A 16,359-nucleotide genomic window follows, 5' to 3' on the forward strand; every position below is an offset into this window, starting at 1 on the left:
AAGACTCAACTAAAAGCAAATGGCTTGGCTTAGGTTTGAAGAGAACAACCAATCTCTTGTTACATAAGGTGACCAATATAATGACGCTCTGAGGGATGTTTCTTACTTGAGCATAAAAACTTCATAAATGTTGCAACCTAGCTGATGCAAATATAAAACCTCACATATTATGTAAAGAAGGTCATAAATTCTTCAAAAATAAATTCACAGAAAGTTAATGGTCATCTTGCTTAAACACCACTTTATTATTCTGAAGTTAGTGCCTTTACAGGTCTAACAAACTGTACAATCAAACCAGAAACTGTGACTATAAATTTATATAGTCAGCTTACGTTAGATAACATATTTAGGAAAACAACGGTGGTCCAGGTAACTGTTTAATACTCCCCCAATAAGCATATACATTAAAAAGTTTCAGATTTTCATTAAAATCCTCTTAATGCTTATTTAGCCACATATATAGGCATCAAACTGTTTCTTACAATATTTCATAGTTTAATATTGAAGCTCTATATTTTATTTTTAAAGCATTTAACTGTATTGGCAAGATAAAGAATTTCTGGTGATTCATTAAAAATGTTTTGTGAATTCAAATGATGGCTTCTGTAAACCAGGCCAAAATAACTTTAAATGCATAAACAGCAGATAAGTATTGGCCATTATTTCTTTAGTAGATCAGTAAAAAAACAACAACAACCCCCCCTCCCCAAAACTAATAGCCTATACTAACTAATATTTGTTTTAGTTTATGGCATCTTTATTTCCTGTACTTTACATCAAGTCACAAGATGTGAGTCTTTAGGGTCAGTAGAGAAGCCACAATACATAGAGCTTCTAGGATTATACACCTATGGTAGTAAGAGCAGAATTTGTCTTTGGCCTGCCTAATTTCCACCCACTCACAACAGGAATTCAGTATTTCCTGATGAGAATGATACAACCAGGGAGGGATGGCAGACAGAGGGAGTAAGTCTAAAACGAGGAGGAAAGGCAGGAGAGGAAGTGGGAAGGAAGCAGGAAAATCCAGTGGCCTACACTACACTATCAGTAGCTCTTTTTTTTTTTTTTGACTATCTGAGAAGTTGTTTGCTCTTCTGGACCTTAACCAATAAAGAATATTTGATTTAGTGAAGATTTAGATGTATTTAAAATACTGCGATGCTTGCATTTACAATGCAGAGCAGTCACTAACTGTTAAGTTGCCACTGAAAAGTACTGCTATATTTCGGCTATATATTTCACTTTGACTTTCTGACTGAACTAGAATAGAGAACACAGTATTGCCCGGCCCAGGAGATCAGCTGAATTTAAAAAAAACAAGAAGTCAGATTTGTGAGCACTTGAAGACAATGGCAGAGAAATTACCTAAAGTGTTAAATTTTTCAAACACGCAGCCCCTTTCCCCTGCATACTATATTTGAATGTGTATTAGAGCCATCTGCAGGTAGTAACATTTGTAGTATGCATCTGGATAGTTTATACCAGTTGAATCTTACAACATGCCAATATACACATCTGTTCTCGTCAGCATTCCTGTGCGACCAGGGAGCTTCAAACTGAGATATTCAGAAATGTCTAACATGCCCCATTTTCAAAAAATATTTCTAACAAATGAAATATACTTTGCGGCATACACATGAAGATTTCTCTATAAACATACAGCTATGGAGAGGATATTAGAGCAAAGTTCGTCTAACAGCCTTGATAGGATGAAAAACAATAGATAATTTTTTTTTTTTTTTTACTGTGGCATTTCTAATAATTTTTCTTATTTTGAAGGATAACCACAGGAATCACACTATTGCTTGCCAGTAAATTGAACCACCACTCCAATGATTTAAGTATTCTGCTCAGTGTTTAAAGGAAACAGCTGGGAGTAATGGGAGTACGTTTAACTGTGTTCTTTTGTGTGATGCTTGCGTTTTGCTGTTGTCTATGTTTTCATCATTGCTGAAGAAGCTTGAAAGCAGGTGAGCTGCAAGTGCATACTACTTTTAAATTTGTTTAGTAGCTCTTCTAATAACCTGCAAAAAAGAAAACATTTTATAACTTTGGCAATTTGGAGTTTACAGATTTGGGGTGTTTCAAGTTAGGTTTATCCATTTATTTAGAAGGTAATTAATGTGGCATATATCACAAGCTCTCTGACCTTGGACACATTAAGGCAGTAATATTTCGGTATACATGAAATGTTAAGTTTCTCCAAGATAGCATATCAGGAGCAAACATGCCCTACTACAAAAGCAGGTACTGTAGATGCACACCTATTTTTTTAAAAAAATCCACTTATTGTGAGTAATGCAAGGAAAATCTTATTTTGTTGGGTTCAAGTTCCTCTAGTACTTTCTTATCCTCCCACAGTGTCATATCAGACAACTGGGTGCTCTGAAGTAGTTTTACATCCTTTGGTAACAGATCCTGTATAGACCATGGTTAAGAGACCAGATACTTGAACAGAGAGACTGCTGATTCGTTCTAGTATGAAAATTCTTATAATTTCTCACAATATCGCAGGAAAATGACAAATTCCACTGCAGTGACACCAACAGACACATACTGGAAGCAGCAGCTTTCAGAGAATCAGTAGCGGAGCATTGGGAATGTTAGGACCACACTGTGTTAACTTGACACTTTTTCTTACAATCCCACAAGCTTGTTCTTTTAGAATGCATCGCAAGGAGCCTGTTTTTGTGTGGTTGAATAAGATAAGAGAAAACCCTATTGAAAGCTTTAGCAGTTATTTCTGTGTTCTCAAATACATGGTCAACTTAAATCAAGTCAAATGCTGGCACTTGTTCACAAATCCATATATAGCTGATGTTTAGATGTACAGCAAGCACAAGTTATATTTAACCTGCTGCATAATGGGACAGCAAAAATTATGTGCTCATGGAAGAACATAGCCTCAGAGGTATTATCAAGTTGTATGCTTTTGCCTTCATATAAATGATATCTTCAAAAATAAATTTTCATTTAAAAGGTGACCTGCAAAAGAAAAAAGTGGGCTTCTTTCTGCCAGCCTCCCCCTCTTCTCCCCTCCTTATGGTCTACATCAGGGGTGGCCAACCTGTGGCTCTTCAGAAGTTAATATGCGGCTCCTTGTATAGGCACTGACTCCGGGGCTAGAGCTGCAGGCGCCAACTTTCCAATGTGCCGGGGGTGCTCACTGCTCAACCCCTAATTCTGCCACAGGCCCTGCCCACACTCCACCCCTTCCCGCCCCACCCCCTAAGCCTGCTGTGCCCTCGCTCCTCCACCCCCTGAGCCTCCTGCACACCATGAAACAGCTGATTGAGAGGCGCTGATCGGCAGGGCTGCCAGTGGGTGGGAGGTGCTGGGAGCGGCGGTGCGGGGCGGGGGAAGCTGATGGGGAGCTGCTGACATATTAGTGTGGTTCTTTGGCAATGTACATTGGTAAATTCTGGGTTCTTCTCAGGCTCAGGTTGGCCACCCCTGGTCTAGGTCTATTTAGACTGTAAACTCTTTTGGACAGAAACTGTTTCTTTCTCTGTGTCTGTACAGTGCCTACCACCCTGAGAAAACACACACACACAAAATAATGTGGTCTGAGCTTTTTTTTTCCTTTTTAAAGCCTGGTTTGCTACTTTGGAAGACTCTGGTGCCGAGAGACCTAGTAAAATGGCAACATCACACAAGTCAAGAGATTGAAAGCTGAGCAAATGCAAGGTGATGAGTTTTGCCATCAGGCTATTTAAAACTTTTTTATTGTTTATGTTACCACCTATTGAACTCAATGAAAATATTTGTGTCACAGGCATGACTAGAGGCCTCAGATGAGACTAGGGGTCCCACTGCACTAGGCACTGTACATACATGTAATAAGAGACAGTTCCTACATCAAAGAATTTACAATCTAACACTAGCCAAAGGATGGGAGAAAGGAAGTACCGTCACCCCCATTTTACAGATATGGAACTGAGCCACAGAGCGGTTAAGTGTCTTGTCCCAAGTCACACAGGAAGTCTGTGGTAGAGCTGGGAATCGAAACCTGATCTCCTGAACAGTAGTCGAGTGCCTTAACCACAGACCATCTTTCCTCTTCAGCTACAATGCATATGGAGATTTTTGTTAAAGATTCAATGCTGTCATCCCTTTAACTAGGTCACACTGAGCATCTCAGATTGACAAGAAAACCTCCAGCAAAACCAGGGAAAATCAGAATTCATATTTCTAAGGTAAAACTAAGCATTTTGGGGGAGGGGGAAACCCCAACACTTTTAGGCCAACATTGAAAGAAGCAAGAAAGGAGAGCTCACACAATTTTATAAAATCCTTTGCAGGCTTCCTTTCAGCAGCTGCCAATCATTTCCTCCCAAAAACAAATAATACGTTGTGTACTGTAAAATTAACAAGTGTGTGTCTTTCCCAGGATCAGCGAGTGAAAGCACAAATAAATGAATACCCACTTCCCCAATAGCCCTTCTGGGAAGGGCTACTGAGGACATCCATCATTCACACGCAGGCAATATTTCAATATTACATGGAGTGTGCTATTGGTAACACCAGCAGCTCTAAATCATTCCATAAAAAATACATTTAACATAATTATTTGTAATTTTGTCATGAATGGTGTGGGAAGTTTACAGATGTAGTGGTAACATACATGAGAAAATAATCTAAGGTATAGAACACATCCTTAACTCTCTGGGCCTCAGAGCTGCCCTCTGGGTGGAGGTAGAGCTGTAAAAACTGTACCGTGCTTTGTTTGTGAACCGCCCTCTGTAATTCAGTGCACAGTGGTTGGAAACATACCAAGCCTTATGGTTTTGTCTGAAAGTTTAATTTCGATGAACTCCAATTGCAAAGGGGAACCTTCCTTACCTTTCGTAAGGCTCCTTTCGTATCTTCAGACCCTCCTGTAGAGCTCTAAAAAGGGGGAGAGGTCTTGAGGCTTGTGGATGACAGGAGCAAGGAGTAATTGTTGGATAAATGGATGGAGGCCCATTGCAGGGAGGCCAGGTTCACAAATTTTGTAGCTGTGCAAGCATCCTTTGCTCGTGTCTACAGAATATTGAACTAAGGTGATGTCTGAATGGATTCCGTGCAAATGTTTCACACATCTTTGGTTTCATAGACAGAACACAAACCAATACCAAGTTTGTTTTTCTGAGATGTGTGTGTGTGTTGTATGTGTAAATACATTCGTTATGGGCTCAACATTGTAAGGTGCTGAGCACTCTGTCCCCAAATCAGTGAAGTGCTAATTACATACTTCACCTTAAGTGTGTGAGTGGGCCCATTTATCACATGGCATTACTAACATGCTTTAATCTAAGAACATACTTAAATTCTTTGCTAGACTGGGGTCATAGTGGCCATCATCTTCAGATCTGAATCCTTCTGGGCCCGTATCAAGGGCCCTTGCATAATACAATTAGGAGATGGTATCAGTGGCTATTTTAAAAAAAGTTATTAGTTTTTAATTATATTCCAGAATCTAAGCTTTCATTTAGGAAAACAATAAAGTTTCTAGCCCTTACAGTTGTGAACAAACAGTGGAAATGAACACAGCAACATTTGCTTGAATTTGCTGACAGCCTGAAACAATAGGTCTGGAGACATGAATCTGTCCATTCACCACAATGGGTGTTAACTCTGAAAGTTAATTATGACAATATAAATGTCAGCACTATTTCTGATTTTAGTATAAACATCAAGCTAATGTGCTTATCCACCACTGCTATATAGATACTGGTTTAGATGTAGCAGGGCAGAATACCTTTGTCAAGGGCTGCTGGGATGGGGAAAGAGGAATTCAATTTCCTCTTCTAAATTTAAAGGAGAGCTACATTCCCCTCTTATTTAAAGCCTTTGGATTACAAAACCAAACAAAACTGTCTTCCAAGTTCCCCAAGACACCAATTGTCAAAACCTTCTGTTTTCCTCCCTATTTTTCCAATGCAGTTATTGGTATTCAATAGAATAAGACAATGCAGCACACTGAAACTTGAAAATTAGCATGGAAAGCTATAATTGACAGTAATTCAAAAATAAAAGGAGTACTTGTGGCACCTTAGAGACTAACCAATTTATTTGAGCATAAGCTATCTTGAGTTACAGCTCACTTCATCGGATGCATACCGTGGAAACTGCAGAAGACATTATATACACACAGAGACCATGAAACAATACCTCCTCCCACCCCACTGTCCTGCTGGTATTAGCTTATCTAAAGTAATCATCAAGTTGGGCCATTTCCAGCACAAATCCAGGTTCTCACCCTCCGCTCCCCCACATACAAACTCACTCTCCTGCTGGTAACAGCCCATCCAAAGTGACCACTCTCTTCACAATGTGTATGATAATCAAGATGGGCCATTTCCAGCACAAATCCAGCCCCCACCCCCGATGTTCTGGTTAAACTTGGATTTAAACTTGGAGAGTGGTCAGTCTGGATGAGCTATTGCCAGCAGGAGTGTGTGTGTGTGTGTTCCGGGGGGCGGGGTGGTGGTGGTGAGAAAGCCTGGATTTGTGCTGGAAATGGCCCACCTTGATTACCATGCACATTGTAGGGAGAGTGGACACTTTGGATGAGCTATTACCAGCAGGAGAGTGAGTTTGTGTGTGTATGGGGGTGAGGGGGGGGTGAGAAAACCTGGATTTGTGCTGGAAATGGCCCACCTTGATTATCATGCACATTGTAGGGAGAGTGGTCACTTTGGATAAGCTATTACCAGCAGGAGAGTGAGTTTATGTGTGCGGTTTTTGGAGGGGGGTGAGGGGGTGAGAGAACCTGGATTTGTGCAGAAAATGGCCCACCTTGATTATCATACACATTGTGAAGAGAGTGGTCACTTTGGATGGGCTATTACCAGCAGGAGAGTGAGTTTGTGTGTGGGGGGGCAGAGGGTGAGAAAACCTGGATTTGTGCTGGAAATGGCCCAACTTGATGATCACTTTAGATAAGCTATTACCAGCAGGAGAGTGGGGTGGGAGGAGGTATTGTTTCATGGTCTCTGTGAGTATATAATGTCTTCTGCAGTTTCCACGGTATGCATCCGATGAAGTGAGCTGTAGCTCACGAAAGCTCATGCTCAAATAAATTGGTTAGTCTCTAAGGTGCCACAAGTCCTCCTTTTCTTTTTGCGAATACAGACTAACACGGCTGTTACTCTGAAACCTGTAATTCAAAAATGATACTGTATTGATTAGACTGGACTAGGGAACAGAGCGGTGACACATAAAGCCAAAGTTTCTGCTGTATAATTTAGGTCCAATGTGCCACACTGAATCAGAGCTTTGTCCTGAATCAGGGCTGCCATTCTGTGACTCACAAAAGTCAAATGCCATAACTTATTCTTCAGCACCACTATTTTGGTACTGCACTAAAAAACTAGCGCTCTTGAGAGTGGTATTATAAATGTTAAAGAAAGTGCAAGTACACTTACTTTTTGTCTGCTCCACTTAAGAGTTGCGGCAGGGCTTCCAAAGCTTGCTTAAAGCTTGAGCTGTAATGCAAACATATTTAATATTTCCCAGGCATAATAGCTCTCTCTCACAGCTCCCTCCGTATCTTCATAAATAGATACTTTAATTTATGAAATGTTTTGATTTAGCTAAATTAACACATTATCAACTCAACACCTCAGGCTTATGAATAATTTGAATATAGCCAGCCATAGGCTCAGGTAGACTTCTAGCCTGAACAAATTCCACAGCCACTGAAAATACCTGATACCAGATAAACCCTGGAGACGGACAGCAAAAGTATTTATGTAGAACATAGTCGTTGTGAGGGGCCACAGAGAAAGAGGAAGTCTCTGAAATAACTGGTCTTAGTCATTTATGGTACTATAGACAATAGTTAACAATCTGAATTCCACCCATAAGTGAACAGGAAAAAAATGAAGTACAGATGTATATGCTCTCACTGGCTTGCTGTACTTAAGAGACAGGCCACTGCATTCTATACTAGCTGAACAGCTGACTGGCATTCCAAGAGTCCTACATCCAGAGTGTTACAGTAGTCAAATGCTAAGTGGACAGAGCTATAGGTAACAGTGTCAAAATCTGCATTCAAGTGGGAAGGATACATTTTGGCTAACAGAAGATGAATGACCACTTCTTCTAGCGGGGATCCAGGAACCAGGAGGAGTCTAATGAGACCCAGAGACTGTGAATCACTTTGTTTTGATGGCAACAAGCAGGATTTTCATTTTATCAAATCTGTGTTTTTGCCAAATTGTTTTCATCCAGATCCCTATCTCTGCCAGACACTTGGAGAGCGGGGAAGTAGTACTCCCAAAATTAGATGAAAAGATACTGCTCAAAATGTTATCATAAAAGTAACAATATTTCCCATTACCAGAGATAAGCTTAATAACAGAGTTTTCAAAGTATGCCATTGTTTGAAATTAATTTGAAATAAAATTACTTTAAACAAATATTTAAGCTATATTTAGCTTATTTTAGTTTTTTCATATTTATCAGGCATTTCATTTTAAATCAACAGCACAAGCTACTTAGCATCTTACTTGCTTTCTGGCGTTAGGTATATGGCCACAGCATCTCTCAATGCACAAATTTCAAGCCTTGCCTAGAGACAGAATGTAACCATAGTTACAAATTTAAAACATTCTTTGGTTAATTAAACATATATGTCACAAAGCCTCTCGCCTGTTTTCAGAAGCAAAATATTACTGCACACTGCACCTTTAAGCAGCCTTAATAACTTCAATAACTTGTTTCCTGTATTTCTGGTTACCACTCTGCCATGTCAGTTAGGAAGTGCTGCAGGAACGATTACAAATTTGTGAAATTGAAGTCAAATTGTTTATCCAATCACTATGAAGTTGTCTCCAAACAAAGAGCCGTCTCCCAGTAACAGTACCAAAGCATGAATTCTGGTGCTCCTTTTCTGCTCTGAGATAGCATTTCTGTGCTTTTATATCTGTAGCTATTGCTTTCTACAGGTCAAGACTAGCTCTTTACAGCACAGCTTGGCCAGAGAGGAAGAAAACACAAGAGAACAAACATCGGTTAAAACACATTTTAGTCTGGGTTTTGCTGCTGAATTTATTTTCTTCTTCAGATGAGGAAGTAGATGGTTCTGCTCCACTTATCTCATCTGTCACTTTGCTGCATATACAGGCTTGGGGATTTTACCTCAGCAATGTACCTGTGTGTCAATTTCCAGCTAAGCAGGCTACGATGGAAAATGAAGTTTGGGTACATTTCCGAGGTAAAAGTGAATCAAGCAGGGTATAAGAGATCTTCTTTGCTCTCATTGAAATCATTTCCACCATGGATTTTATGTGAAGATGGTAACACCATGAATTTGATCAATACTTAAAAAAATATGCCATTTACACATTTCTTTCTAGAAATGGATTAGAGCCACAAACTTCACCATAATTCACAATCGGCTTTGGTTCAGCCCATTACAGAGATTCTGATGGATCCAGCCATGAAATGCAGAGACTGATCCAAACATAACCAAAGTTAATATAACCACATCAACTCTCTAATTAAGCTTTTTAAACTCTAACATACATATTTATTTTCAACTGTAATGAAGGTTTTTGTTTGGGAATATCTTATACATATATCATACATACAGTTTTTATTTTTCCCTGCTGGATAGGCAGCCAGCATAGGTTTGTGCTTTCAGGGTGCAGGACTTCCTGGCAAGCATTAGGATTTAGCTGACCACCAATTTTATGGTAAAGAGAAATGTTTCCCTTGTAGGAAAATGGCAAGCATAGATCGGCCTTCTCAACTTTCCTGAACATCTTGTAGGTTCTTTCAGGATGAATGGGTTAGGATTTTTGAGAGCTGGGTACCTTAGGGGCTTTTAGACCCTGGTTCTGCCACCAATAAAATTTTGAGTTACTGGGTTTTAGTGTAAAACTAAGTTGTGTAGTTTTGTTTCAGTTTTAAGAGGCAAAAGCCCACTGTGGTAGCGGCACATTATCAGAAGCCATAGTTTATGCCTAACATCAAGCACAAGGCTGGGAAGTGAGCGAAGCCTGGATATGTAGGGGGTGTCTAGATCAGGGGACTGGCTGTTAAATATAGATTGAGGCGTCTCTTGTCAAAGCTCAGTTCTTTCCACAGGGTACGGGTATTTTTGAGCAGTTTGGTCTGGTCCATATCCTACCGGTTTTGGTACAATCAATCTATCAATAGTGAGGGTTGATTATGGCCAGAATGATAGAAAGGGACCACAACTGACAAATTTTTCTCCTGGGAGAGACAATTCTTTCAGTTATGGGTTCAGGTAGTGAGTTCAATAAAAGGTGGGCTGCTTATTCAACTCAAAAGTTAATTGTGTAGAGCCTTTATTTACCAACTTTACCCGGCTCTGACAAGAAGTCCTTCCGACAAGAATTCTCCCTCAAATGATACTCTACTAACAGTACTTGGAAAGTATTACAAGTACATTTAAAATCAAAACTGTACATAAGGTTTATAATATGGTGCAATTTAATATTTAGGTTTCCCCCCACCAGATGCCAAGTCTGCTGGAGAGAACATGAAATGGCAGCTGGTTGTTCCTGCAAGTCCTAGAGAGGCTGTACGTCGGAGAGAGTACCCGCTGAGTCAAAGGGAGCTTTCTTTTTTCTTTAGACTTCTCTAGAACTAGTTCAAACGACTGGATCAATCAGGAGTGAGTAGGGCAGTGTTAAAATATCTGTTTTACCCACTTCCACGATCTGAGTTCAAAGCAGGCATTGCTACAATCTGAAAGACCCTGCCACACAGTATAGTTCATTTGTTTAAAAAAATCATAAGCTTGGTTTAAAAACAAAACCCAAATATTTGAATATAGTCCTGAGACTCTGCATTTAATAACATTATACAACTATTGTGAGTCAACTCCTCATCCCTCCAAAATCCCTTTTGGAATTTCACTAGGCTATGGAGTCTTCTGCTCCAATTAAGTTTAATTGCTAACTAGAAAGCATAAATAGTCTATGGACTCTCCTCTTTAAATGTTAAGTTGATAATATTCTACATTGTATCTTCATTACAAAGAGTGTAATATATTTTTAAAAATAACCCCATTTTTGTTTAGATTTTCAGCTGCTTTACAATTCTAAAACAAAGCTGAAAAAACAGTAAGATGGGTGTTGGCTGCAGATTTCCATTTCTTTTATCTGCCTTATTAAGAATGGATTTTAAAAGCTAAACAATCTTTTTAAATACAAGACATGGAAGAATTGAAGTAAAACCTGAATATGACGGTATTTTAAGATGTAAAATTAATTGACTGGATTACAAACAATTCACAGACCATATACAGCCTATAGGTATTCCTCAGTCAAAAGATTCAAAAGCACTGACTTAAGAGTTTTGTCTGAATAAGGACTATTGGATGTGATTCTATGAAGAATGTGATTAAACCATGTATTCTATAAATAAATGAAGCACCATAACCAGTGTTATAATTATTTACAAAACCCTAAGAGTTTACCCTTCCTTGAACCCCTTTGGGAATCTTAATGTCACAAGAAAAGCACTCAAAATAAATGGTTAGAAACAATGGGCCAGCACATATTCCCGCCCACCTCTTTTTATTAAAATACTCTGGTCACCGTTCATTTGCTCATTGTTGTTAGTAGTGGTTCATCTAATCTGAAATGGGAAAGGCAAGACTTTTGATAAATGGATCTTTAAGACCTTCTTTAATGGTAATTTTTGCAAGTGTTTCTGTAGTGATGTCATTTTGCAGCTTCAGTGAAACAGCTATGCCTTCCTCTGGAGTTGTACAATACAGGAAATGTTTTTATTCTCTCTCCAGACATTGGAATAATATACCACTATGACACATCACTACACTGGCCTTTCCACACTAATACCAATAGATTTAAAAACAAGCTATAAAATACAATTAAAAACATTATTAAAACCAAAATCTTTGCAAACAAAAATAAGAACACATTCAAAATATTTAATTGGCTGCTGTAAAATAATGGGTAAAAATATAACTTCTACAACAGCTGTTTGTTGCATTTGAGTACAAAGAGAAACTCAGAGTCTTTATCTACCTGTAAAGCTCCATTTTTACTGAACGATGACACACACTGCATCAGTCGACTTAGTTCTTCAGCAACAGATTCCACAATCTTTGACAGTACTCGAGGCACTAATTCCTTAGAGATAGTGAAGACCTGCAGGTTTTAAATCACAGTTATGAATTGGGTATCTGTATTAATATTTATATTGCACCTTAGTATGGACATGCAAAGAGTTAACCTTGATTGCATGTTTCGCTGCTTTTCCCAGAAGCACCTTATCTTCTTCCCACTGCTCAGCCAGTTTGTTCCACCTGTTATGGCTTGTCATAAACCTAGACTGAAAACTCTCTTGGACTGTCTTTTTTTATTACTTGCTTATATAACACTGAGATCAATAGTGCCTGGATTCCCAATTAGGGTCCATAGTTGCTGCCATAATAATAATACAAAATCCACCTCCTAAGAAGCTTACAAAACAACAGAGTAATAAAACAAATAGATAGGTGCTGAAATGAGATCAAACAGTGTCAGAGACCAGAAGCTTGGCAAAAAAGTAGGTTTTAAGGAGAGATTTAAAGACAATAAGAAACTGTTAATGCACTGGAAGAGGGATAATGTCTCATATAATTAGGAGAGAGAATTGGGCAGAACACGGGGCAAGAGATGGATAAGAGGAAATGAGATCGGCCCTGTAGGTAGAGCAAAGTTGTGTTAAGCCTTGACGATGAAAATGAGGAGCAGTGTGGATTACATGTGGAAAAGAGAGGGGAAAGAAAAAGGGATGGTGATTTGAGGAGGAAGTGATGTGATCAGAGTCATAAGAAAAGATGATGATTTTGGCTAGAAATTTAATTATTCATTTGTTCAGATTTCTTAAAAAAACAAGCAATCAACAACAAATGATTCGGTCTCACTTTTGCTACAGGACTTTTGCTTTATGTGAAAGTTAGGAGTGTGTCCGATTTCACAGTGAAAAACTGCTTTATAGAAATGCATAATCAGTTGAAAATACTTTGAGAAACACCAGTATGTGGATGAGTAAAACTCAAATATGAATTTAGAAACCATACCTGATTTTTCATGATATATGTGAGAGTGATGTGTCATGGATCTCACAGACTAGACAAACAGTAATATAACAGATTTGCACCACAGCCAAGGCATACTGAGCACACACATGCTGGCTATCAGTCACTCACCCTGTTAGTTCAAATAATCATCTTGCTTTTAACTGCTTTGACCCACAAAAGCCAACAGTTTTGGTCACATACAGAGAAAAATGGTAAAAGCAAAATGGGAAAAAGCCATTTCATGCAGGTGTTGCTGAGCAATACAACACAAGCATACCAAGTAAACGGTCAAAACCTTCTAATAAGAAGAACGTATTTGTACCCACAATGGCTGTTCTCAACGTTACTTTTTAGAACTCAGGAAAAAAATTCTCAGCTATAGTACATCATCACATTTTTGCAAAAACTATACTTATTTTGGTTTCAGTTGAAATTTGACTTTTAGTTAAAGTAACTATTTTTTTCACCTCAGAACCTGCCTATTGCACAGCTGATGGTTAACTATTGTTGTTTAAACTATGGAAATCAGCAGTGTTGCTAGCAAAATCTAAGACTGAGCCAGATTGGCAAAATTTCAGCAGAAAACAGTGTTACTCTTGTGGAAATTGTAAAATTTCACACCAGTGATCAAATTCACATAGTTCTGCAAGTACTTGCAAAAATGTCATTTCACACACAGAAATTCATGAGGCAAAACTGAACATGGGAGAAACAACTCGCATCCAATTCAGTAGGGTATTTACGCATGTGCCCTAATTTTAAGCAGGAGTAGTCCAATTGACACCAATGAGACAACAAACTCTTTAAAGTTAGTCATATGCTTAAATCCCTGTCTGAATCAGGACTTTAATCATCATACCTACTTAAAAGGACACAGCCAAGTTAAAAATCATTTTAAAAATTTCGTTACTTGTGTTTATTAAAACAATTTAGATTATTTTAACTGAATTTAAAAGAAAAATCTAACTTATTTTGTTTGTTCCTTTCATGTAATTTACTCATCTTGGAAAATGAAAATAGACTAATCATTTTCACTGTGGTTTATAGTTATGTTAACTCCTTCATTCTCAGGTACTGGCACAATGCTGCAGTATTTGTGCTACAGACACTGGAGGTAAATACCTGCATCAAAGCAAAAATCTGTTTTAATTGGAATTCCAAAAGCCATGAAAATATTTCAATTAGCATTAGTGTCTCTAATTAGAGAAAATATTAAAAGGAGCCTAGAATACTCAAAAGCCAATTTAAACAAGTAAAGAGGGTCTAAAGACAGAACAGTGTTATTTGTGCTATGTGAAAGAATGGTTTTGGTAATACTAATGAGAAAATACATTTTGTGATAGAGAGGGATGGGATTATTTCGAACAGGTGCTTTAACTTAAGTACTGTAGAAAATTCCTGCAATAGTCAATTTACACTTAGGTATGCATCTGCAAGTGTGCAGCTCTGCAAATAATTATTTCAATTTTCATCAGAAATTTCACATTTACTTTTTTAACATACACTCCTCCTCTCTGTTGCACGCCATGGCCCACTTTGGAAGTCTAGACGGTACATATCCGCGGTTCCCAAACTGGGGATCATGCCCTCAGCAGATGGGGTCGTGGGCCAGCAGGTCAGATTCGGCTTGTGATCTGACGCTGTCTGCCCCCAAACATATCCAGACTTGCTCCATAAGCGATACACCAGGAGACCGCTATTTTGATCTACAAAATGGTGACCTCCACAAAGTGTGACCTCACACCTACGGTGTGTGTGAGGTCACTCTGTGCAGAGATCACCATTTTGTAAAATAGCAGCTTCCTGGCACAGTATTTGTGGAGCAGGTCCAGACATGTTGGCTGTGCGGAGTTGGTTGTATGGATGCCATTTAACCATTTGAACCATCTGGCTGTGCCAGCATCTAGGGGAGGGAGACTTGAATCCAGAAGATACTTATCTGTGGGCAGCAGTTTTACCACAAGAGCATCCTCTCTGCTTGAGCCAGTAGGAGTCTGTGCTAGCTTTTTCTGAGCTGGGAATCTGCAGTGGCTTGTAAGTGCCTTAAGGCAGGGCCCATATCTTCTTTTATGCCATCCTAAGTATCCTGTTAGTACTCAATAAAGAATCATTGTAAATTGCTGTCTCTGTGCTGTAAGTTACTGGCTGACAGCGAAATTATTTGGCCTCCCACACATGTGATGACTGAGCATCTCAGCCAGATGGAGTAATGGTTTGCATCCTTTTTCCCTGACTTGGACCATTATAAAGTATGATTGGGTGTGAAACCTGTTTGCAAGCCTCATGCCATGGATTTGCCAGCAGCTGAAATTGAACAGCTTATCAACATTTCCTACGATTGATTCTTGGGAGGAACATATGCCCAATTTTCTCTCCCAGAGTTCTGGTTCACCATCAAGAATGAACATCCTGCTTTCTCAATACATGCATTGAAACTGATGGTGCCATTCATGAGCACATATTTGTGTGAAGTTGGTTTCAGCACATTTGTGTCCATCAAGTCTCAGTATTGATCTGCCACTGATGTCACCATTAGATTAGATGTGCAATTTCTACTATGCGGCTGGATTTAGAGAAGCCATGTCGTCACATACAAGTCCATGTGCTCACATAAGAGAGCACTAACTAAAATTCCTTGGATTCCTTGGTTGTTACATTGCTTTGTTGTTGTCTGGGTCACAGGAAACAGTAAGTCTCAAAATGGGGTCATGCAGGCAAATATGAACTATGTATCCATTCCAGATTTTCTATTTGTGCTTGATGAATTTCCATGCAACATGATGTACGTTTTCCCCCTCTAACAGCACATGTTCAACACTTCCCCCACACTCCCATCTCTTGAAGCACAAACTAGTTCATAGAAAGAGCACTGTATTTTTTTAAAACATGCACGGAAAGAGAAGAATTGAGTATTATACTTTGACTTTCCTCTTCTTCAGATTGTTGAAAGAAAATAAAAAGCACACACCCAGGATTTGTCTCCACAGGGAGTTATTCCAAAACTGCTACCCGTGATTAACTCCACATAAGGACACTTATTCCAGAACAAGAGTACCTTATTTTGAATTAGTTTAAACTATATTAATTTGGAAGAAGACACTCTTATTTACTCTTAGTGTGCTTTGACCTACCCTGTTTTGAAACAGGAGCAGATTAAAATGCACTAGGGAACTTTTAGGGCACGACAGCAGGATCCACATAGACAGTTAGGATAGCAGCAGGATAGCACAAAGTAGATTTACTTCCCAGCTTGCTGTGTACTCACTGTTCACATAGGTAAACCAAGTTTAATCCATGCTAATTCGGAA

The 16,359-nt window shown here is 38.9% G+C and overlaps 1 protein-coding gene across 3 annotated transcripts in view; it reads right to left on the reverse strand.

Annotated features, from left to right (window-relative positions):
• Positions 1-221: 221 nt before the first annotated feature.
• EXOC2 (exocyst complex component 2) overlaps positions 222-16,359 on the reverse strand; it is a 188,565-nt gene continuing 172,427 nt past the window's right edge. For 2 of the 3 annotated variants that reach the window (XM_073332187.2, XM_073332185.2), the window contains exons 25-29: positions 12,012-12,134; positions 8,496-8,557; positions 7,410-7,469; positions 4,843-4,887; positions 222-2,024 (exon numbers count right to left, since the gene is read on the reverse strand). In XM_073332187.2, coding sequence (XP_073188288.1) covers positions 1,934-2,024; positions 4,843-4,887; positions 7,410-7,469; positions 8,496-8,557; positions 12,012-12,134 — 381 coding nt within the window. In that variant the 3' untranslated portion in view covers positions 222-1,933. The remainder of the gene's footprint in view (positions 2,025-4,842; positions 4,888-7,409; positions 7,470-8,495; positions 8,558-12,011; positions 12,135-16,359) is intronic. The other variant, XM_073332186.2, reaches the window with a different exon arrangement.

Source organism: Lepidochelys kempii, chromosome 2 (assembly GCF_965140285.1).
Source record: "Lepidochelys kempii isolate rLepKem1 chromosome 2, rLepKem1.hap1, whole genome shotgun sequence".
Taxonomy (NCBI): domain Eukaryota; kingdom Metazoa; phylum Chordata; order Testudines; family Cheloniidae; genus Lepidochelys; species Lepidochelys kempii.